The sequence below is a fragment of the Convolutriloba macropyga genome, chromosome 10 (genome assembly GCF_964194025.1).
Source record: "Convolutriloba macropyga chromosome 10, txConMacr16.3, whole genome shotgun sequence".
In the NCBI taxonomy this organism is placed as follows: domain Eukaryota; kingdom Metazoa; phylum Xenacoelomorpha; order Acoela; family Convolutidae; genus Convolutriloba; species Convolutriloba macropyga.
Window position 1 is genome coordinate 39,697,777 of NC_134477.1, and position 26,391 is coordinate 39,724,167.

A 26,391-nucleotide genomic window follows, 5' to 3' on the forward strand; every position below is an offset into this window, starting at 1 on the left:
TTTGCGTTCTCAACTTTATAACACAACTCAACTATTATGACGTAATTATCCCTTGAATACTGTTTTTGGATCACAAACTCAAACTCAAACTTTGACCTTTTAATAGAGCGATAGGCCAAGTTTTCACATTTCATTATATTTGGTAATTCTCAGTTACACGGTCACCAAATATTGTGTTTTTAGTACTAAAAGTACTCTTTTTTCAAAGTCAATTATCCTTGAATAGTGTTTTTAGATCACAAATTCAGACACAAACTCAAAACTTCAATTTTTATGTAAAACGATTGACCAAGCATCGCCATTTTATTTTACTTGCTTATTGAAATCCATACCGCCTCCGTTTGTTGAGTTTTGAATACTAAAAAACAAGTTTTTTATTTAAAAAAGTCAGTTATCTTTGAATACTATTTTAGATCACAAACACGAACTCGAACTCAATGGTTCAACTTTTAGGTAAAGTGATCGGCCATGTTTCACAATTTTATTATATTTGCTTATCCAAAGTCATACAGACTCCGGTTGTTGAGTTTTGAACACTAATAAAGAAGAATTTTCTTTCATATTCCACGAAAAGTACTTCTCTGGAACCATTTGGTGCCCATTGAGTGTAAGCAGACGTTCAAAACAAACAAAATGTGTTCACCTAAACACCTAAATTTAAGGTTTTTGTTTCAGCTCTCAAATCCAACAAGACTGTTTCACTTAAGTTTGTTGAGAAACGTTTCATGAGTTTAATTTAATTTTATATTTCATCAGATAAACAATGACCAAATGAAATTCAATAAGATTAGGAAGAAGTTAATATAACAAAAATTGCAAAATCATGTAGCGCTAAACTTTTAATTAATAAAAAGTTTACAGTCTTAGCTGTGAACACATCCTGAGCCAAAGCTAAGGTTAATATGAAACTCAACTAACACATGTCCTTCTGGCGAGCTATCCCAGCAGTTTTCAGTCTTTACAAATTTTGAAACGTAAAAATTCAGAAAAAGTTGTGTATTACCTGACAACTGAAACAACAGGTGACTCTGAATAAACATACGAAAACAACTATATAGAGTAAAACCTAAGCTTTTTGGATAATGTAGGTACATTGTAAAATGTTTGGTTCCATTAAGGTACACACTAGGCAATTTTGAAGGAAGCTTGTTTCTATAAAGTTGATATTATAAATAGACATAGTGCAACGCCATTGTGAACCAGTCAATGTTTACGCTATACAATCCTTCATATTCGAAATTTTGAAAAAGTTTGCGTTTAATATCTATCAATTAATTGCAAATGGAATCAGATATCATGCATTGAATGAACAAAAAAACAGCATTTGAACAAAAAGACTTAAGTTTGTGACTGATCCCTCATAAGGGAAAAAAGTATACAAAATTTGCACTTCAAAAAAAGAACATAGCAATAAAACTTATTTGAAGCTCTAAAAATCAAACTGTTTCGCGAAACAGTAAAACCCTACATTGATTTAATTAGTTAAATATCAACCTGATATATCATACCATGGATTTTTTAATTGTTAAGTAACAAATTAACATTGAGTTGAAAATTACTGAGTTAATGTATACGACAAAGTTTTTTATATCTTTGAAAAAACTTCAAACACTTAATGATTTGTTGAAAATATTGGCGGGTATATATTCTATCGGTCTGTGTCAGTCAGGACAAATTAATTTGAGATAGATAAAAGCTTCTGTTGTCTATGCTTAACGAGTCTCTAGAGATAAGAAATGTTTTCATTTTTTAGAAAAACAAACACATTCTTGTAGATAGTTAGTAAAAAATGATTAAAAATTGAAGGTATTAAAAGGAAGTAGTAGTAGGTACTAGTGTAACTTAGAACCAATAAGTAGTTGTAGTAGTTAGTAATAGTATCTAGTTGTAGTTGTAGGTAGTACTAGTAGGTAGCAGTAGTAGTAGTAGTAGGTACTAATTGTAGATAGTAGTTGTAGATAGTAGTAGTAGGCAGTAGCAATAGTAGGTAGCAGTAGTGTTGTGTTCAATTCCGAGATGTTCGTCAGGCTTCATAACCCAATAATATGTTTTATAGACTCTGCTGCTTTAAATTTCAAATTCCTTTGGATGTTACTCTCTTTGATGCTCTATCAAATATCGTTACGGTTATGTTATTCTAAAACGTCGACAGAACAATAAGTAATCCAAAATATTAACACGGGGTTACTGAATGCACAGGAAATTTGATTCAAGAAAGAACAATAATAAAATCATTCGATTTTTGTTGGCTTGAGGTGCTCTGGTAATTTACTTCCACTGTTTAATAGTTGAGTATATGTATATTCAGTATGTTGGAACCATTTACTGAAGAAGCGATTCGCTTTTGTTTAAGATTTCAGTCACAGCACGAATTATCCATTAGTGTTATTCCCAATACGCAGACAAGACTGATATACTACTGACTGAAGCTGTTTCTAGCAATCCCCCGCAGATACAGAGGTTGTGTTTCTTCTTGCTTAATTGATCAATTGGTGATTAACTTTTGAAAATTTAGCTATTTTTACAGTTCCAGTGGAAACTACTCTTCTTGTACATCGTTACACTCTTTGTCTGACTCAAGCTATTGATGAATTCCTATCATTCTACTTTATTTAACTAAAAAGTTCAGCTGCTCTGGCGTATCATAGTTTTTCTACCAAGTTTTTCGGTTTTTTACAGAATTGATTCTTTTTACTTAGCTCAATTTTTTGTTTATCTCAACAATTTATCTCAAAAACATTTTTCCTGTAAATAATCCTGCTCAATCCTAGAAGGGTAGCTGTAAAAGTGTAAAGAAATATTTTTTCCAAAAAAGCATGCTCAGAACATCAAAAAGTTGGTTTTGTCTTTTGTGTTGCAACACTTTATCATTTTCTTGCCAAGGATTCAAAGACAAAGAGCATGAATTCAATTTCTTTTCTGTAAAAAATTCAGATAGCTTTTAATATGGTAGCTAGCTAGGTGTAGAAAATTCAGATTTTCAAGAAAACATGCTCAGAAAATCAAAAAATTGATGTCATCTTCGGTTGTGATATTTTGCTTGCCAATGTTTAGAGGAAGATATAATATTATTTGATCGTGGAGACAAATAACAACATTCTTCAAGGCAATTAAATTGCCCTCCAGGGACTTATCTCCCTCTCTCTCGCTCTCGTCTGATTGCAAACATATAAATACATAAATACATAAACACATTCAGACATATATACATACATTCCACTGTATAGATATAGAAAAACATACACACATAAAAACAAAAACGTCTTGACAATTACACACATTTACAATTTCTACCCACAAACATACATCTCAGCTTATACTCATACAAACATATTACTAAACTTAAGCACAGTTATATTTACTTATAATCCAATATAAACTTCCATATATACTTCCAGTATATTCATGAATACGCATAATTATATACATAAAACTTTCATTCTTTCCTTTCTTTCGATTTTTCCTTCTGACATAAAAATTACAATTTTGAACACCTGCAAGCAAATTAACGTACTTGTTTTGATATAAATATACATAGTTACATATGTATATAAAAAAAAACACAGCCAACCTTTCCACATCATACTGAACATTTGCAAAAGTATTGTTAACAAAAACTGATTCTGACTACTCTTTGACTTATTTCAGACTACTTCAGAAACTGAGTTTTTCTGGTCCTACTTGGTTGAACAAATGAAGTCAACAAAAAAACCTGTTTTGAGTGCTCTTTCATAGCGCAAAATCCATTTCAGACCATTTTAGGACTTTTAAAATTTTTGAAAAATTTTTCTCAAAAATTTAAATTTTTTACATGTTTCGACCCCTATACTTCATAGGTGAAAAAAAATGAAGTCAACAAAAAATCACTTTTGAGTGCTCTTTCATAGTGCAAAATCCATTCCAGACCATTTTAGGACTCTGAAAAATTTTGACAAATTTTTTTTCAAAAATTCGAAATTTTATGTTTCGACCCCTATACTACTTAGGTGAAAAAAGTGAAGTCAACAAAAAATCATTTTTGAGTGCTCTTCCATAGCGCAAAATCCATTTCAGACCATTTTAGGACTTTGAAAAACTTTGAAAATTTTTCGAAAAAAAATTTGAAAATTTTTCAAGGTTTTTCAAGTATGCCTCTCATGGTCTCAAAGATAAAAAAAATTAAAGTTACTACAACAGGCTATAACCATAGTCTAAGCACTCCGTACTACGCATTCTTTCTTCTGAAATACACATTGGAGCAGGCGGTGTCTGCCATGTTACTGGAGGGCGGGGGGTCCGGACACCCCCCCTACAAGAACTCTCACCACCGAAAAACTGATTTTCGCTTAGTGAAAGCAAGTTTTTTGGTTAAGTTTCGCCAGTCAACTTAACCCAAGAACTTCTCTCAGGCTGGCGAAACTTAACCAAAAAACTTGCTTTCACTAAGAGAAAATCAGTTTTTCGGTGGTGAGAGTTCTTGTAGGGGGGGGTCCGGACCCCCCCCCCCCCCTCCAGTAACATGGCAGATATATATACTACTCACATTAACAATGAGTGAAATGAAAATAACTTTTTTTTCAGCTAAAAACTAAACTTTATGAGTCCAAAATCGATAAAAGGTGCCAATCAATGTATGACAAAGTGCCATTTGACATCGCTCGTGGCTACCAATAATAGGACAGATCGATCAAATATGGTCAGAAAAAAAATCTCCAGATTTTGAAGCACGAAGTTAGTTACCTGATGAATACAGAAGAGCTGTAGTCTAGCGGCAGTGCACTGGACAAACTCACACTCTCCTGTGCCAGTCTCTTAGCTCTCTTGGTGTTCAGAGTGTCCGCCGTCATTCTGGCCTCCGTGACAAAGTGGAATGGCAGAGCAAACTGGATCACAGTGGATCCCTTTCCACTTGCACTATTTGCAGTTGAGGTCGTGTCTTTGATCATTTTATAGCTCACTGAAAATTAAAATTTTTAGTTTATATGAAGAATTCAGCTTCCAATAACCAAGAATAAGAGCCGCTTTTTCTAAGATATACTAAAATTCTAAAAAAACTGATGTCCACGTTTGCGTAGAGTTCCATAAGAAAATACAATGGGACACCCTAAGAATAACTTCTGTCACACAGCTCATAAACTTTTGCCAAGCAGAGAAAAAATCAAGTCCTAAAAAGTGAAGGAGGTTTAGCGTAATCATGATCAAAATGAGGTATTCTTACGGAATTGTAAGGGTTTGAGTGCTTCGCAGTATATCTCGGAGGGTGTCTTAGTTGCCACTAGAGGAGGAGGAACACTTAGACCAGCGCCACTGCCTGAAGGTCCAGGGACTGATGTTGAAGGATCACTCCTACCATCACTCGATCCACCCCTCATTCGTAATCCAGGGTCCTCCAGGGGCGGGGGTGCACTTGCGGCCGCATTCTTAAGTAGAAGACAGATAAACTTTAGAATGCTACTGTCAGTGATTAGTTTTTGAAAAAAAAGAAGAAAAAAATTATAGCCACATCGATATTGTATAAAAATCAAGCAAGCATTTATAAATATTTATAAACCACACAGTCAAATCAGCAAATTAATTATTTCAAAGAACATGTTGTTTCTTCCTTTATGTAAAAATAACTTTTAACGCTAATTGGAGGCACATAGTCATGTTTTGAAACAAAAAAACATACCCGGCAGATTGCCGGAAAATAGCCGCCATTGATTCCAATAAGCACGATTGGGATTGAAAGAATAGAAGATATTGAAAAAAAAAGATTTTTGTACAAAAACATTTTTTAAGTCCGATTTATTTTGATGGCATTTCGTAGTTGAAGATAACGTACTTCTGTTTCTTAGAGAGAGGCTACAGGGGCTACTATCAATACCAATAAGCATTAGAGATGGTAACTAAGACTTATAGTAACGACGTTCAAATAGCGGGCATCTAAAATTGGGCTTTATGGGTTTATCCCGTTTCTACTTCTGACTTCAAAAATTTTTTATACTGACTCTGTTCATTTTGAATTGCTTTGCTGAGCAACTGATGTTCAAAATCACTTTTAGCAGAATGAGAGAAGAGAGAAACTAGTCTAGAGAAGTCAAAAAGATATCACGCAAAATGTTGAAAAAGCGGCAAAATGAGGTAAAGCGAAAAATTTTTTTATTCGACGAAGTAAAAAAAAAAAATAGGAGCGCTATAATAGCCGGCTGAGAAGATGAGGCGGCTATTAAAAAGAAATCATTCAATTTTGTAATGCAATTTTGCGGACAATTTATTCCATTTTAGTACACATTTACGAACAACTGATTTCATAGTATATCTTGTTCTGACGTTTTGCTAATTTGAAATGCTTTCGTTAGAAAATTTTGTCGAAGTTTCAAGGATCCGTGGAACTGGTCAACAGTATTGTGCTGAATCATTTCACATTATCTGGGGGTAATTTATAATCTTTATGAGAAGCTTTCTAGCCGACTGAGACTTATAACAAGGAGATCACACCTGTATAACCCGTAATATCTACCGACGCAAATCTGTACAATTTCTCTCCGTGGAAATAATTCCGATGTAGGATAAGTACGATAGAACCAGCGATCTGAGTAGCATTAACCCTTGTTCCAAGGAATTCGCTGCCGTATCACATAAATTATACAAATAGACATGGCTATATTTTTCAGTCTTATTCAACTGAGCATCACATAAAAGTTGGCCGAGCTGTAGATATCAAGTTGCTAGATATCTACAGCTAGACTGTGCTTTCAAATCTTCCTTTTATTAAAAAGCAGAGATCGTCATTTTTGCGAAACACGCAATATGTTATCCACCTTCGCATTGAGAGCGAACCTATTTTTCTGAATACTTTTCCCCTTTCGGGCAGAACATATCACTTTTCAGGTATTATCTTCTTCTCTGTATCAGGTAGATACAGCATGTTCCATCTGCAAATTGTATCCCTTGTTCTGTTGTTGTCTCAACACTTTTGGAGAAAACAATTACGTAGCCCAGAAAAGTTTGGAGGTATAAAACTAATCCACGAGGCAAACCGTGATTACTGAATTCAGTTTCAGAAAATACTACGTTGGGTTTTACTTGCCGTCGTCAGTTAGCGAGAAAATAATCGAGCATATTTAGTAAGCTCCATTGAAAAATATAGCCAGCAGACTGCCGAACTATAACTGCAATGCAGACTTGCTGACCGCTGAAAAATAGAAACAGATACCGATCTGAGCTGACGAAGTTGGCGATTCCAACTATAAAGATTATTTCAGATTTTGTATTATTTTGTCCAATTAAAATTATAGCTCTATTTTTTTTCTAATTTGGTCGCACTGCCTTGCCGTTAAACGCCTTCAACACATAGGAGTCATTTATTGATTAACCTTAACAGGGCTTCGGAGATACCTTAAATGACCTTAATGCTGGTGCCAGTTGTCATTTATACATTGAGATTGTTATTGATGATCAAATTAAAACTAAATGGGCCACAGATTCAAATGCACATTAGAGGAATGCTCAGTGACTTAATGCCTTCCGGGCTTTATCTGTCTACACCGTTTGCGATGTCAAAAAGTCAAATAGTCAGGCAAAAAGTTATTATTAGAACTAATTATTAATTATTAGTAGTAATTATTAGAAAAATTATTAGTACTAATGTCGGCCGAATTGCTCTCAAACGATCGGCGAGCGGTTGTCTTTGTCAGTATTTAGCTACAGTTTAGTGAGGCTAGCTTTAGCTTAATTGAAGGGGCGTGAGGTGAGCGCAGGGTGGTTAAACCGCACTGCATGCCATGACTCCCGCCCTTCAGAGCTAGACGCCGCTCCTTGTCGCCGGGTTGGAGGAGGGTGGACGGGGTGGGGTTGGCTGTGACAGAGGAGAGGGGGGGGGGTTGGACAAAGAACCACCTATCGAGCATGAAGACTCAAATAAAACTTATAAAATATTCACTATCTATTAATAGAATGAACTCAATTCTGATTGGACAAAAATGTAAATAAAAAGTATAAATACGAAATGCATAACACGAATTATTCATTCATTCTTCAATTGATTCTTGCGAAACTTAGTGCTATTTTCCATCCTCAGAACTTGTGAAATTTTCTTATCTTAGCAGAATACCGGACGCTTACGAACCTAAACACCTAAGAAAATATTTGAAAAGGAAACATAAAAACTGCAGACGGAACCTAAATATTAGTAGGAAACTCCTGACAGAATAGCTTTGCAGAGAGTTATCATATGGCGACAGAGATCAAGAGCGTCATTCTGCAACACTAAAGAAACGGAATCAGAGAAAAATTATCACAGCTGAAGCTTCATAAAAAAAACAATTGTCTCAAAATTCATGTTTATCTCAAATTAATGTTTATTCTTTTGGGAAATTTATCACTCAAAAACAAGCAAATTCTGGATGCCGTGTTACAACTCCCCAATGTCAAAATTGTTCCACCGATCTCCAAGAGGTATGGAATATTCATTATTAAAAATAAATCAAACTCAACAAAACTTAAACTCCAAGAAGGTGATATACACGAACTCATAGAATCTAATACAGGAAAAACCAGCTTAATAACCTCACATAAACCAATACGCCAGACCTGCCCACTTTGTCGATTGAAAACAAACGGACAAGATCAACAGGAGAATTGTTCTTTTCACTCATAAAATACAACAATAGATATGGCCGCACCGCACCCACCACACGTATCGCTCAAACGTTTTACCGGGCTACCCAACGAAAACTGTGACCAATTTGAAGGTCTTTTGAGAGCAAGCATAGCAGTTGCCAGAATTCCGGCAGATCATAACCAACAAGCCCGATACCTACATTTACACCTCGACGGAAACGCATTAAACTATTATCTACGCTTACCAGAAAACACACGAAACGACCTTGATGACGCATTAGAACAGTTACGCAACCGCTACTCAGGCCCAGACCAACGGCGTAATTTTGAGTTAGACTTACAGAGCAGGAAATTTGATCCCGTGAAGGAACAACCAGACGATTTTCTAACTGACTTACAGCGGCTTGCCAACTTAGCAATCGTCGATGACGTTGGTGCCGGAATTGACCGCAATGACGAGTGGACAAGAAGAATCCGAGAACAATTTATACAGGGGATGCCCTTCAAATACAAAAAAGTTCTTCTCAGAGAATTGGACAATGTCGGAGTAAACGACTTATGCTCCATAGTCAAAAGACGACTTCGAATAGACCAATTAAACCCAGAGCCAGCACACACCACAGCCTTCAACTCACTAACAAGCTCCCAAAACTCTGCTTTTAACCAAGCGGTCGAAAACATAATGGCAGCAGGTATAGCTTCAATTCAGGCATCAGTCTCACAAACAACGCCACCAAGATGGCCGAACACCACCCAAAATAAATTTAACAAGCCTTTCACAAACTACAACAGAAATAACACAGCATACAGAACGCCAAACCAAAATAGAAGCTTCTCAGGTTATCAAAACCGCCCTTTCTATCGAGGTAGAGGAAGAGGTACAAACGCGATAAGCAGATACAACAACCAAAGTCAACAATACAACCAGCGACAACGATCTCCCACGCCAATGCGCACTTTTTGCAGGATATGCGCAAGCAACGAGCATACCGCACGTGATTGCACTCAGAGGCAACCACCTTATCGCGACGCAACAATGCCATTCAACCAACAGCCAAAAAACTGAATAACCTGCATGCTTTTCTACAAAAAATTTCTTACTGTACAACTAGCTATAACGAAAATGTCTTTCTAATTCCTATTCAATTAGGCTCAATTAAAATGAAAGCGATAGCTGACACTGGAGCATTTAGTAGCGCTATGTCACAAAAACATTTTGATAAAATCTACAATCATCTAACGCAAAAACCCATAAAAAAGGCACCACCGGAAATTACGGTCTCCACAGCGTTTATGCATCAGTCTCAAATATTATTCACGACAAATTTAACATTCAAAATTGGCCATTTAGAGCTCACAGAGGACTTTATGGTTTTTGAGAAACTCTCCGGCATATTACTTGGATTCCCCTTTTTCGACAAAAACGAAATAACAATCGACGCGCACAACCGCTATCTACATTTCCCTGAATTCACATTTCAGCTGAATTTGATGCAGACGGCAGGCTCAAAAACATCAAAACGATTCAATAATAAGCGTAAAATTTATCTAAAAACAACCACTCGAGTTATAATTAACCCCGGTGAACAGAAATTAGTTGAACTCACGCCTTATCAACCATTAGAAGCAGATCACCAAATTGGAATAGTAGAGCCTACAACAAAACTAGAAAACATAGGAGTCTGCCTTACGAGTACGATAAACAAAATGCTAAAGGACAAACCAATTCACCTAATGGCTATCAACACAACGGAAGTACCGATCACAATCGAAAGAAACACACTACCTGCAACCTTCACGATAATAGCACCCGAACAAGCTCGCTATCTTATGCCATTAGAGCCCAAGTTGCTGGAAACAGATAATTTCTCAAAGACAACAAAAACCATATCGAAACATATTGAGAAAGTAGCGAAGGGCCAGCTAAATCACATCACAATTAACCACAACGCAAAATATTGGTTTCCAACCCCAGAGACAACTGAAGATCCATCCAAACTCACCAGGACTAGAGAAACGGATTTACGAAGAACTCATCCGCTTCAAGAAGAGAGAGTCCACTCGACCACTGGATAAGGTAGAGGATCGAAAAACATTTTTGGACTCCTTTAATTGGCACGGAAGTGTCCTAACAGACGACGAAAAGAAGAAGACAGAGAATCTCTTATTGGAATTCAACGATATATTTATAAGACATCGCCTTGACATTGGCTACACCTCAAAATTCTCAGTAAAACTGACGCCTGATACTGATAGACCAGTATATTCAAAAAACCAAAGAGTTTCCATCCACCTCAAAGACGATCTCCTAGTAGAACTCGCCTTATTACAATACTACGGCATGATTACAACGTTGCCATTCAGTAGATATTCATCACCAATCTTTGCAAAAAGAAAACCGAATGGAAAACTACGAATATTAATAGATCTGCGTAAAATCAACCACCTGATTCGAAATGACTATAACAACAACAATTTCCCAATAGCAACACTGGCTGACGCAGGAAGCCATCTTGCAGGCAAGAAGCTCTTTTGCAAAATGGACGGAAGCCATGGATACTACTCCGTGCCAATGGCCGACGAGCAATCTATTCAACTGCTCGCTTTCAATTTTGCATCGCGAACTTACGCATTTAAAAGATTAGCACAAGGACTGAGTAGAAGTGTCAGCGCATTCAGCTCATTCATGCGACAGAATCTTGACCCCGTAATTACCGCTGACAAATGTTTTCAATACGTAGACGACATTGGAGTAGGTGCTCATGATCTCCCAGATATGCTGGAAAAACTATCAGCAGTCTTCACGAGCATCAGAGAATCAGGAATGAAGCTAGCTACAGATGAATGCGCCTTTGGTCTGAAGGAAATTCAGTTCTTGGGGAACACGATAACTTCAGAGGGTTTGACCCCTATCAAACAGAAAATCGCGACGTTTCTCAGAACATTCAAGATGCCGAAAAATGTTAAGCAAACAAAAAGAATGATCGGTTTCTTCAATTTTTACAAAGCCTTCATACCAGAGCTCGGAGAAAAGCTGCTTCCTTTTTATAGATTACTTAAGAAAGAAACAGACTTTGAAATAAACGAGGAGCACAACATAATGTTAAAGAAACTGACACAAGATCTACAATCAGCCTGTGAAATATCACTGAGGCTACCGATGACCAATCGACAATATGTCATTATGGCCGATGCATCATTCTATGCTGCCGGATTTGTATTAATGATCGAGGATTACACCCAAACGGCAAACGGAACGTCTGAACACAAAATTTATGCACCTGTAAGTTTCGGATCACGTATTTTCAAACCAAATCAACTCAAGATGTCAATCTACGCGAAAGAATTTCTTGCCGTTCATTTTGCCCTTGATATGTTTGCAAACATCCTTTGGGGATGCGAGAAACCAGTACTAGTCCTAACAGACAACAGAGCTGTCACCAGATTCTTTCAAACAAAGATCATTCCGCCAACGCTGTGGAACGCATTAGATCACGTATTGAGTTTTGACATAATACTAGGACATATCCCTGGAAAAGCCAACCTCGCGGCAGACTACCTCTCAAGGATACACATAAACCCGAAGGAGAAACTCACACTTCGCATCAACTCGAATATATCAATCAGTGAAGTCCAAATTGACACTACCGCCGCAGTCCCGGACAACTCAATTAATACACTCCTGCACGAAACATCCAAGGAAAATACTCCGAAACACATCTTTTTCAGACCGTCAACGAAACAGATCAAACAGAAATCATTGAGGAGGTTCATATTCAACAAATAAAACCGGCGCAGCTCCAGGCAATACACGAACACAATCCAATGGACGACTTTGATACAACCGGTCACTCGCCATTGAATCTAAGAGCCGAACAACAAAAAGACTCAGACATCAAAAGAGTTATCCTTTGGTTCGAAAGAGGCCCACCAACAACCGCCCAATATCTCTCAGGAGACTTGAAAAAGTACCTGAAACAATACCCAAGACTCGCTATGTTTGACGGAGTGCTACACAGAAAGTTCTACAATCCTACGGGCAACAGCTTCATCAAACAATACTGTGTTCCAATTCACTTGCAAAAAGAAGTACTCTTCCGCACCCACAACAGTGTCTGGAGCGGACATAAAGGTGTGTCGCGAACCATAGCCGAATTTCGGAAGCGGTTCTATTTCCCCAATTTCACCGAAACACTAACTGACTACATCAGAAACTGCGTGACTTGTTTACAAACGAAACCTAGTCCCACAGCAGCTCTGAGACCACCTCTACAACCAATGTCTTCCTTACAAAATTTTCCAGCAGATGTACTCCTCATCGACCTTGTCGGGAAAATGCACCCTTCACCGTACACCTTCATATTATCCGGGATAGATGTCTTCTCGAAATACTTATTCGCAGTACCTCTGATGAAAGGTGACGCCGACATTGTAGCCCGAGCGCTTATTTCTATCTTCCTGAAACATTCATACATTCCATCACAGATAATCTGCGATCTAGGGACAGCTTTTACGTCACATTTAATGAGCGAACTCGCCACAATTCTTGGGATCAAACTCAAACACTGCACATTAAAACACGCACAAACAATTGGATTATTCGAAAGAAACCACGCCCCACTCAAACAAATTCTGCGAATCAATGAAAACCAAACGTCTTCTGACTGGCATAGATACGTTGACATTGCAGTATTCATACACAACACTACCTACGCTCCAGCAATAGGGTGTACGCCATCAGACGTATTTCACGGACGCACGCCAGTCAACCCACTCGACCTACGCTTTCAAAACACACGTCTTTGGCAACACAAGCCAAAAGCGGATTGCATAAAGGAAATCCAGGATAAGACAACTGAGCTATTCGCTTCCGTGAAAGAAAATCTTATTCATTCATACCTCAAATACAAGAAATATTACGACAGGAAAGCCAATGCATCTCCTCTGATAGAACAAACTTATTGCCTCATTTTGGACCCAAAATGTACAACACAAATCGCAACCATGAACAAACAACAGAGCAGATGGATTCCTATGTACCGAGTGGAAAAGAGACTCACAAATGCCAACAATATTGTGCGGAAAATTAACACAAACTATACACAATGTGTACACAGAATGCGATTGCGACCAATGAAGCCACAATATGAAATTCAAGACTTAGAATCAATCGACCCTCGAAATTTTGAGGCCGATCCCTCAATCCCTGAAGAGGAACGAGAACCCCAGTTCTTCGATAACCAGATCGAGAACCACATCAACCAAGAAGCAATGACTCTACCCAGAACAGTGCCAGAAACCAGATCAATCAGTTTCAATCAAAAAGTACAAACGGCGAGCTTCTCTGCACAAGAACCGCCAACAAACCATCAACAAATACAACAAGACACTATATACGACGAAAATACATTCTTTGTGGAAGGCTCAGTGCCGTCTGAAGAAAGAGAAACACCAGAAACAATAGATGTGGGAGACTACGTCTTTTCTGCAAACAGTAATTTCCCTCAAACAGATGCCCGATTTGGCTCACAAAGGCCCTACAACCTGAGACGAAGCGACCACCTTGCATTGGCAAGAGAGCACTCAGTATATAACAGCCTACAAGTTTCCGAAGAAGATCCGCAAGTGAAAGTGATCACTTACTTCCCACTCAGTCATTACCCTGACCCTGACCTCTCCATTGCTTTCAGTGATGCAGAAAATAGCGACATAGAAACTAGCACTAGTGACACCGAGTCCTCGCTTGAGTTCTATTTCTCAATAGCCTCGGGAAACATCGATGATAACTTCAATTCTGCGGAAACCAACACTTCAATGCCCCAAAACAATGATGCAACTGAACAAACACAAGGAATGGAAGATGGAAACAACTTGCCTGAGAGATTCTCTACGAAATTCAGCAATCGGATCAGCAGTAACCAACTCCCAAGAACATAACGAGGTAGCAACGTACGACGATCCAGCATTCGAAACAACAGAAACTGACTCAGACATTAGTTTCCAAGGTCCTAGGCACTCATCGCCATTAAGGCATAGGGTACCTCCCAGAGAATTAATAGACCTAGGTCCAATTTTACCAAACAGAAGGCGGGTCATTCCACTAACTCTTCATAGGCAGCAAATTGACGGTAATCTTCATCAAACTCTGGACTACGCAACGGATACAGAAGATTCTTTACTATGACGTCATTACTTTACTGCTCTTTTCTTATTGGCTATTATCTCGCCCAATGACAATCGTTTGTATTCACTATATAAACGACAAAAATAACTAGTAAAATCATTCCTCACCTTTACTCACTTCGAAATCAGCAGCATTCTCAACTCGGAAAAAAAACCCCATTCATAAACCATGTTCAATTACCTTCCAGAACAAGCTATAGCCTGCTTCCTACTTTACTTATTGACAAATATTCAAACAACCTCAAGTAACCAGCCGGCAGTGGCAACTAAAGATGGCGTACTCTTTAACTTACATCAGAAAATTCTCTTAACAGAAAATTCTCTTAACAGAAATCCTAGTCCCTTACCCAGTCTACAATAAAACAGTAGAGTCGAAACTTACAAATCTCACTCGAGAACTGGCAAGCATGTGGACTTCAAAGAATTATGGTTGCCCACTCAATTATACCAACATGACTGAATCAACATCTGGCTTACAATGGATCGCAAAACAAGCTATCATGGAAAACGAACTCGCACAGCAGGATATCGAATCCTTAAAAATAGAAATGTCACAACTCCTCCGCTCACACGCCGCAACTGATACAACTTTTTCTCGCAAACCAAGGGCAGCAGCCGCTGCAGCCGCAGCCGCTGCAGTTCTGGGAATTGGAATTGGCGCAGGAGACAAACTCCTGTGCTTTATCAAATCGGTATTTGGCGGATGCGACAAACGGGTAAAACGAAACCAAGAAAACATCAGACAAGCCATGGCTTACCTCCAATACCTGACAGAACATGTCGAACAAATAACAACTTCACAGAACGAAAAATTCTTTGTGGTCTCGGGAGAACTTAAAGCAATAAAAGAGGCGCAGGATGAGATAATTAAAACCCAAAACAGGAACTGGGAGCTAGCAGAGGGGCAGTTCACTGCGCTCCGTCAGAATGTCCACCATATGAGAAACTGCCTACAATACCTTTATGTAGGCGAACAAATAAACCAACACAGTCTTGTCTTAAGCAATATCTTTCAGACAATTCTGGCGAACATTAAAACCTACAGAGCAGCTCTGTACACCTTTAGAATTAATGTTCTGAATTCACTAACACCACTCATGAACCAGCTATTACCTATGTCGCTGGTACCTCGTCAGCAGCTCCATGAAATTCTTACAATGGTACACTTACAACAAAATGGGCTACAGGACCGATTGTCACTTGCCGTACCAATTCAAGACATTCTCTCGTACTATGAAACAAAATTGGTCACACAAGTTGAGGCAATTGAATCAGGTCTGATCCTGACACTGGCCATACCGATGGCATCAAAGAGCACAGTTATGAATGTGCTGCATGCCATTCCCATCCCCATGCCAGACGGGGATACAGGCAAAGCAATAGTTTGGCGTCCAGAAGCCAAAAACATGGCCGTCTCGGACGACGGAGAAGAACTCGCGTTTATCGATGACAAAGAGCTCGAAAATTGTATTGGGTCCCAAAAATATGCAATATGCACAAAAGCCATACCTACAGAGCAGACTTATCAGTCTTGCATGGCTACACTTTTATACCACGACGACGAGCTACTTGCATTGCAACGCTGTCAATTGGATGTAATCGAATTGCCATTGACTGAAAAGGCTCGCAATCTCGGCTTCGGTCGTTGGTTAATTACGTCGGCAAGCGACGACTACACACTCATCGAGAGCGCAAGGAATGGCAGCAATCCCTTAGCAAGGATTGAACATCCTGGATGCAGAGTTTGCATCATTACACTGGGATGTGGAAAACAACTACGTGGACCAAACATTCATTTACGATCAGATCTTACAGCTTGCGATTCGGTACCGGCAATACGACTTGACTTCCAACTACCTGACCCAATAAGTACCATCTTTAGCCTCCTACCGCCACTTGAAGAATTGCCAAGTTTCTCATCAAGATCAGAAGCACAAATCCAAATTCTACATCAGATACAGCCACAATTCCAACAAATTGACTCAAGAAGAACCAGCAAACAAACGATCGAAAAGATAGCCCAACCAATTCTGGAGAAAATTCAAGCACTGAAGCCCAAGCTTCAAAACAGACTGAAAGAATACATTCCATGGCAGATGTCACTATTATTTGGATTCCTTTCTTTCCTGATAAGTGTTTTTCTGCATCTCACATACTCACATTTTTTACATAAATGGGCAAGACTACACCGCAGGTTTCCTTTCCGAATAACACACGAAGGGAGAAAGATCAAAACGAAGCCAGTGCAAGTAGTTGCAATCAATGACTGAATATCTACAAGAGCATCCTGAACACCCACTACATAAATGTTCACTTGTTCTGCCTTTGGAAATTAAAAACGAATTTGACACCCAGCAGGACAACGATAGCACAGGAGTACGTACACCCTACACCTTCTTGAGGGACTACATCATACGACTGAAAAGATCGGAAGAGCCCACACTAACGATTGAACATTTTAACAGACCTCCGCCAGTCACTTCTCAACCAATTTACACTCATATACCAGAACATGCACAACCAAAACTACCAACCCATTACGGGGCGTACCCTCTCAGAACCATGAACACCGGAAGTGTTTAATAAGTATTCAAAAAGTTCTTTATAAAAAACAAAAAACAAAATTTTTTTTTTCGCAACGAAAAATTCGAAAAAAAAACGCCTAAGTCCAGAAATTTTCCCTAGGGAAGACTAATTTTGGAAAAAATTACAAGTGTCGAAAAAAAATTTCAACTTTAAAGTGCGATATCTCGAAAACTAGAAGAGCTACGACCCTCAAACTTTCAGCCCAAAATTCGGACTCAAAAAAAAGAATAACGGATCCCCGGGCTCCTCGTGGAACCCGGCTTAAAAATTTTCCTAAGTCTTTCCTCAAAGATACTATTTCAAAAATTGGGGGACAAAATCTTCAAACCGGAAACTTAAAAGAAAACAAAAAAAAAGAAAACTCTTACATTACAATGCTCATCTCATCAGCCTCCAAAACGCGGCTTAGTTATCAGCTCAAGCGCTAAAAAAGTTTGCGCCTAAATAATCGCAGTCCAGCATTAATATAAAAACCAACGGAAAAACACGCAACAACGGTATTCTTAATATTCGAGCAAAAGCAGACCTGTCAGCTTCTTTGATTTTCAAATCCAAAAGGAGGACATCAAGGACCATCAAACTCTAGTAACAAAACAACAACCAAGGAATCACTTCTAAACAACGGGGAAAAATGATAAATCAACTTACCTGCCACATAACAGCATCAAATAAAAGTAATTTCAAATAAAACGAAATCAAATACAGTTTTAACCTCACACGGGGAAGCGAACGTGTGAAATGCAACAAAATTCAGTCCCCAAAAATGAAAAATATACACGAATTGCAAAAAGCTAAAGCAAAAATGGCAATTTTAATTACGAACCAATCCCAGAATAAGGAATTAATTTCAGAAAAGCGGAAATATTTGGGGAAATGCACTATTTCACTATTTATTCCTTGAATGCAGACAAAAAGATTCCAGTAGCAGCATTTACCCAATTGTATGGAAAAACAAAACTTTGAATGGCTGAACCAATTTACGAATTTTTTATAGAAATACAAAATCCAATCTTTACATCCCTTAATCATTACAACGCCACAATCGACAGTTATAGAATCTCCTTTTTCTTACACCAGGAACCCCTTGTCCAACTTAATATACGCCAGGAATTTATTATAAACGACACAGTAACCGTGCACACATACCCTGTCATAATTGACTACACATCCCCCGTTTGGTCAGAAATCCAAAACTGCATAAATAACAATAACCAAAACGCCAACATTGATTTCATTTTTCACCATCCTTTAGTTATTGGCAGCCTTCCTCAACACTCACAGCAACCCGAGCCTATCCCCGACACCCCAGAATCCCCCGACTACGATATTATTTCAGATGAGCCTTTAACCCCTTCCCCAATCGCAAGTTCCCCCTTCAGCCAACCCCCTTACTCGCCATAGACAATTCCAAAATAAAATCCCAAACACATTAATGTCCAGGTCCTCAACCCCCGAATTTCTTTCACTCGAACATTATGAAGACACTCTCCCATATTTTGATTTTATACCCACACGATTTACCCTATTTATGTATTTTTATATAGATTTTAATATATCCTTATGTTATTTTGATCAATACCTTAAATTTCCTGACGAGTCCTTTCTATTCTGGGTAACCACTTTGGAAAATACTACCCACAAAGTAATTTTCGAAAAAAATTCTCCCTCCTACACTGACGTTATTTCATTTATAGAACTTAGCACAGAGGAATTTTTACACGGGGAATTTGAATTACTAAATATCAATTAAAATGAGTAATCTGAACGATAACGTAAATTCGCCCTTCATTAATTGGGATATTTACCGACAAGACCATGACGCAGGTTACTTCCCAACAATTCTCCCTTTCACCATGTACCTTTACTTGCGTCATGGTCGCCGAGCAATGCTAGTCACATTTGACGACTACATTGTCCGCAATGACGGTACCATTTCCCTTTTTGTAGAATTTGTTGACCCGGGATACACCCTAAATACCGTCACCTTTAGCCCCAGCTGTTTAGACTATCAACAAGTTCTCGACAGTCTCAAAAACCCTAGCAACGACACCCTCGAACCAACATTCGAACTACACAATGAATGATTCCCTGTCACTTCGACCCGCCCCTCCTCACACCCCTTCACTCTAATCTCATTCCCCACTAAATGCATTTTGATGTAAACCTTGTGTGTATATATTGAACAAGATTCCATTATATTCCTTTTACAAATTCTTAACAAAAACTTAGAAAATTACAAAAAAAAGCAGAATACTCACATTTAACCCCTTTTTACCGTTCAAAACACTTTTGTACTCATTCTTATCTAATTACTTAGACCTCTGTCATCATCGAAGACCGCATGAGAGAGCGCGAACAACCACTACAAACCACTCAGCACAACATATTAGGTGAGAGAAAAGCTCTTTAAAAAAAGAGTGTATGTTTCTCCGGAAAAAGTGTTACGCGGGTAAATTGACATCAAACTCTAACTAATTACACTTATTTCTTCCCAAAAAACTTACTTTTAACTCTGAAGCAGTACTTCCCAACACGGGGCAATTCGAATTGACAAAAAGATCGATTTCTTCTCAAAAACAAGTATTCTGCACCTGAATTGGCATCAAACTATTATTTTTCAACCATATTTGTAGACATATATCACAATCTTAACTCGGAATAACAATCTTTAAAAGGTCGGGCAACCACTTATACATTAGAAAAGTGAGCAAAAATGCGATAAAGAAAATCACAACTCACCCTAAAGGAGACTTGAATCCTTTGGCGGGAGGAAAGAATAGACGAATTTGCTCTCATCGTCCACGATGTCGTCACTTTTGACTGTTTTTCGTTTCCCCCCCCCACTTAGGCTTACGCTTATATGATTTAGTCTTATTTATCAAATCATTTCTCACTAATGATTGAACGTGCTCTGTCACATCAGTGGAGCCGCCTACTTTTATATCCCTCTCCAAAGCCCATTCGAGTAAACCTCTTTTCCCTTTATCATTTAAAATTTTCTTAACAGCCCCTTTACGTACTCCAATTCCAAAGGAATTGAAAGTTCTCCGACCCACATCAACATTTTGTAAATCTTGCGCCTCCCAACCAGTTACTAGAGAAACACCCTCGGACATAGTCAAAACAGCGTGGCTACAAAGGGAGGGTTGACAGAGCACGCTTGAACTATTTGATAAATAAAACCAGATATCAGTCCCTAAGTCACTAGCGTTAGGCCCTCGCTTAATCAAATCCATAAAATACTGAGGTGTCCCCATTACATTGTCAAACCCTATCGATGTTTTGTAACTACCGCAAATTAGGAACAGTTTCTCTCCCACTACTGTTTTCGAAATGCTATCATCACCGCCTATTTCAATATGGGCGCGGGTCCACCATGGACCAAACTGTACCATAGCATCTCTTCTGGTACAGTGCAAATTTTCGGGCACGCTTCCATTTAAAATTCCCTTAACATTAAAAGTCCAGCCCGCTGAATCGTCTAAACCTTGATAGGGATACACCTCAGTATAAATATGCGAGGCCTGTTCATAGTTTGACAAATTCGACAGAAAATCTCTTACTTCGTACAGGCTATTTATTTCATTAATACTTCTACAGAAATCATTACTTAGGCCCACTATCTCCTCGTTCCTTATTTCAAGTGGCACCCTAGGCCAACCATTTGCCCCAACTAAGCCCCCCCGCCCTTCAGTTACTAATTTCGATTTCAGACCCTCCCAATTATTAATACCAGTGCCATCTACCCAAGGCACTTCCTTCCACCCAATGCTCATTAGTTTTTCCCGATTACAATACTCCCCCTTAAAACTCTTAATAGATGCCACCAATTCCATTCTCTGTCGTGTTGATCTAAAGATCAAATCTCTTACAGAAAATAATCATACTGAAACCCATACTCATATTGTTCTCAACCATACCTTTCTGCTGACTGACTTGATAACACATTCGAATATTTTATTCCCAATAACTGTCTCGCCATACCAATTTTAGTCTGAAATATAACAGTCCAAACAGTTGATACAATAACGAGGCTTCAGAATAACGAAAACAAACGTTTCATATAATAAAAGACAAAAAAAACTAGTTCAATGTATGCCCCCTACCCCAACTATTGAAAGAAATCTCGTGACCGATAGCAAATAGAATACATTAGTTATTCAAATGCAATTCCAATCTCTGATTAATAACCCTCCCTTCCATCAATCTACCTCAATTTCTGTCAAATTATATCCCCTGAGCCCACAAATCCAATCAGGAAAGGACACTATGGCACCACATCCATCAATTCCATTCACCACAAAACTTCCATCAATTTTATGCAAATCTGACTTCTAATCACCTTCGTCACACTGCAACTAATGGACTCTATTCTACTACTGACGCCAACATTGACAAATCCACACACCAAATAAACCAAATCGATAGAAGAAAATGACTACCTTGAGCAATTCTCAACTGAAAAATATGATGAAAACTGAAACAGAGACTCAAACTCATTACTTAATGGGTTTTCCAACCCATGCTAAACGCTTTTCTAGATAGCCGCAGTATCGAGCATGAAGACTAAAATAAAACTTATAAAATATTCACTATCTATTAATAGAATGAACTCAATTCTGATTGGACAAAAATGTAAATAAAAAGTATAAATACGAAATGCATAACACGAATTATTCATTCATTCTTCAATTGATTCTTGCGAAACTTAGTGCTATTTTCCATCCTCAGAACTTGTGAAATTTTCTTATCTTAGCAGAATACCGGACGCTTACGAACCTAAACACCTAAGAAAATATTTGAAAAGGAAACATAAAAACTGCACACGGAACCTAAATATTAGTAGGAAACTCCTGACAGAATAGCTTTGCAGAGAGTTATCATATGGCGACAGAGATCAAGAGCGTCATTCTGCAACACTAAAGAAACGGAATCAGAGAAAAATTATCACAGCTGAAGCTTCATAAAAAAAACAATTGTCTCAAAATTCATGTTTATCTCAAATTAATGTTTATTCTTTTGGGAAATTTATCACTCAAAAACAAGCAAATTCTGGATGCCGTGTTACAACTCCCCAATGTCAAAATTGTTCCACCGATCTCCAAGAGGTATGGAATATTCATTATTAAAAATAAATCAAACTCAACAAAACTTAAACTCCAAGAAGGTGATATACACGAACTCATAGAATCTAATACAGGAAAAACCAGCTTAATAACCTCACATAAACCAATACGCCAGACCTGCCCACTTTGTCGATTGAAAACAAACGGACAAGATCAACAGGAGAATTGTTCTTTTCACTCATAAAATACAACAACAGATATGGCCGCACCGCACCCACCACACGTATCGCTCAAACGTTTTGCCGGGCTACCCAACGAAAACTGTGACCAATTTGAAGGTCTTTTGAGAGCAAGCATAGCAGTTGCCAGAATTCCGGCAGATCATAACCAACAAGCCCGATACCTACATTTACACCTCGACGGAAACGCATTAAACTATTATCTACGCTTACCAGAAAACACACGAAACGACCTTGATGACGCATTAGAACAGTTACGCAACCGCTACTCAGGCCCAGACCAACGGCGTAATTTTGAGTTAGACTTACAGAGCAGGAAATTTGATCCCGTGAAGGAACAACCAGACGATTTTCTAACTGACGTACAGCGGCTTGCCAACTTAGCAATCGTCGATGACGTTGGTGCCGGAATTGACCGCAATGACGAGTGGACAAGAAGAATCCGAGAACAATTTATACAGGGGATGCCCTTCAAATACAAAAAAAGTTCTTCTCAGAGAATTGGACAATGTCGGAGTAAACGACTTATGCTCCATAGTCAAAAGACGACTTCGAATAGACCAATTAAACCCAGAGCAAGCACACACCACAGCCTTCAACTCACTAACAAGCTCCCAAAACTCTGCTTTTAACCAAGCGGTCGAAAACATAATGGCAGCAGGTATAGCTTCAATTCAGGCATCAGTCTCACAAACAACGCCACCAAGATGGCCGAACACCACCCAAAATAAATTTAACAAGCCTTTCACAAACTACAACAGAAATAACACAGCATACAGAACGCCAAACCAAAATAGAAGCTTCTCAGGTTATCAAAACCGCCCTTTCTATCGAGGTAGAGGAAGAGGTACAAACGCGATAAGCAGATACAACAACCAAAGTCAACAATACAACCAGCGACAACGATCTCCCACGCCAATGCGCACTTTTTGCAGGATATAATATAATATGCCATATAATATGCCATACCCGCCATAGAAACGACTCATAAACTGCACTTAGGCGCCAAAACAGAAGAGAACGTGCTTCCTTTCCTGTACTTACTCGTCTGGTATTTTCTCGATATCTCTCAAGTGCCTTGGTGACCAGTGCATGCACATGTTCCAAGTCCTCGCTCAGTTTGTTCACACCACTCTCTCCTTCACCGTCTGCATCTGGACCATGCGGTGCTCCTACAGTACTTCCACCTCCAGCTGTCTGGTTGGACTTGTCGTTGGAGACAGCGGAAGATGAAGAAGCGGAGGTCAATTTCTTTAGATTTCTGAAAGCAATGTCAACGTCATCCACTCCAAGCCAAGTCATTTAAGACAAGATTTTTGCTGCGCGTTAACGAGGATGAAATCTGTTCAATAGCCTATCAAAATATAGTTCCATCTTGTGAAGACCTTAGGACCATATGAACGACCAGGAATTCATTTCGTCAGAGGTTTCAAAATAATTTCAAGTCAAATCATTGATGGTGCAGTCAAGGTTCTCCAGTACTTACCACCATTTGAGCCAAATCGTTCTTTTACTAATTATATTGCAATGAACCATCTCCATGCATTTTGAGCAAGACTTTGAATTCATGAAAGTTGATGAACATAAATGGAAACAAAACACTTCTTTGACTTGGCTTATTTTCGAAAATTTTTAATATGGTTGATTCTCATCGATGCGAAAATTTGCATCGAAACTATAAAAATAAATTGAGTGCTAACTTGTTTAGTTGTGTATGATATATAGAGTGTCTGTCTCTTATGTTTGTTAGATTGGTAAATATGTTGGCACCACCACCTCCACTGTTACTACTGCCACCTGCACTGCTGCTCTTAGATCTCCCTTCGTCCAGCATCAACTCTATCAGCTGCCCCGCAGTCTCCTCGTGACTGACCATAGCCCTGATACAGTCCAGTACTGCCTGGTGCACTGCCACGTGTCTGTCCATGTCTACAACGAATGTCAATTAAGTAATAACTGACTTGATTATTACGTAATTAATAATAAGGCAAAAATTAATTATTACTTCAATTTTTGTATGGATATTTTTGTGCATAGAGCTGAGCTGTCGGATTATAACAGAGCTCAAACTAGTTACAATTTGGAAATTCGGCAGTCACCCATTTTTTATTTCTAAGAGAACGGTTTTAGATAAGGGCAAGCACAGTACCATTAAACGGCAAGCCTATGTAAATCAACTGCAGTCCCAAATTAAATCGGATTTAAATTTTTTGAAGAAATGGAACATGACCGTTACGTAGCTCACCTAATATACTGTCATTTGTCAAGTACGAGTTCAGCACTTCGAGCAGACAACTCTGCGATATCAAGTCGTGCAATCGGCAACTGAAGTTACTCAAATCCACCACGGTCAAAGTCTGACCTCCACCAACACTACTCATAGAAGACTGATCTCTGAACATTCCTGCATAATGACTTTTACTCGAGCCTTGTTGACTTGCGGATCCCTGTTGAGACGAAGAGGAGCAAGCTTGCATCTGAGACGACGCAGAAATGACGTCATAGGATGTGAATGAACTATTGGATGGCATTTGATACTGGTGGTAGATTTGCTGGGTTTCCATCTTGGAATTTGCTTTCTTTTCCGTTCCACTGATGAACGAAGCTAACACCTGAAACATCGCAAGGTCGGTTAAACTTACAAGCACACTTTCCTATCTACCTAATAACTCTTAACGAATTGATTTGATGGCTCCCAACATTTACAATGTCACTTCGTTATATCACAATGACATTTGACAATGCCAACGAATTTTTGTATCAAGTAATATTGAACATTGAACTACCAGGTAGAGAGGTTTTTTGAAAATTATGTAAGATATCTGCTGAAATCCGCTGAATTTTCAAAAATTTCAGCACAAAAAATACAACAATGCATCATAATGCGTTGAAATGCGCTCAACTTTTGTAAGAAATGCGCCGAAAATTGCTGCAGTTCCAAAAATTTTAGCGCAAAAACCTTACATCATAATGCGCTGAAATGCGCTCAATTTTTGTAAGAAATGCGTTGAAATCCTCTAAATTTCATCTCATTGTCAAACACTCGTCATCAAAGCCTGCTCTACAATTTGTTAGTCGTTACCAAATCCACTACGCCATTGATTTCTCACTTTGTTCTTATTTAATTTGATTTTATATTAACAAACCCTTTTGTAAGAAATGCACTAAAAATTCAGCGCGTTTCCTATATAATTTCAGCGCATTTCAGTGTTTTTCAGCTCATTTCTTAAAAACTCGAAATGTTCCGAAAAAACTCGCGAAATGTTCCGAAAATTATGTAAGCAATGCGCTGAAATGATCTCATTTTTCCTTATAATAAACCTTACATAATAATGCACTGAAAAGTGCTGAAATATGCTGAATTTTTTTAGAGTTTCATCATATTCTCAAAAACGCTGAAAATTTTAGAACGATGGCGCTAAAACTTTGTAAGAAATAAAAAAAGTGCTGAAACTTATGCAAGAAATGGGCTGAAAATGCGCTGCAATTGTAAAAATTGCTCTGAAGATGCGCAGAAAAACTTTCAGCGCCTTCTCAAAGCATAGGCGCATTTGAGCGCTTTTCTTACAATGTTAGCGCATTTCTTACAAAAAATGCGCTGAAACGGCACTAACAACTCAACCCGGGCTATATCCCGCTTAATGTCAAAAAAATTGAAGCGAACATCGAGAGGAAGTGGAGCAAAAAGTATCGAAAAAGTACGCGTAAATTTGATAGCAGTTTATCGAAAGGAT

The 26,391-nt window shown here is 38.4% G+C and overlaps 1 protein-coding gene across 1 annotated transcript in view; it reads right to left on the minus strand.

Annotated features, from left to right (window-relative positions):
* LOC142348021 (dual E2 ubiquitin-conjugating enzyme/E3 ubiquitin-protein ligase BIRC6-like) overlaps window positions 1–26,391 on the minus strand; it is a 245,200-nt gene that overhangs the window by 42,867 nt on the left and 175,942 nt on the right. The window contains exons 44-48 of the mRNA XM_075399188.1: window positions 24,903–25,269; window positions 24,358–24,586; window positions 23,702–23,918; window positions 5,198–5,399; window positions 4,720–4,936 (exon numbers count right to left, since the gene is read on the minus strand). Coding sequence (XP_075255303.1) covers window positions 4,720–4,936; window positions 5,198–5,399; window positions 23,702–23,918; window positions 24,358–24,586; window positions 24,903–25,269 — 1,232 coding nt within the window. The remainder of the gene's footprint in view (window positions 1–4,719; window positions 4,937–5,197; window positions 5,400–23,701; window positions 23,919–24,357; window positions 24,587–24,902; window positions 25,270–26,391) is intronic.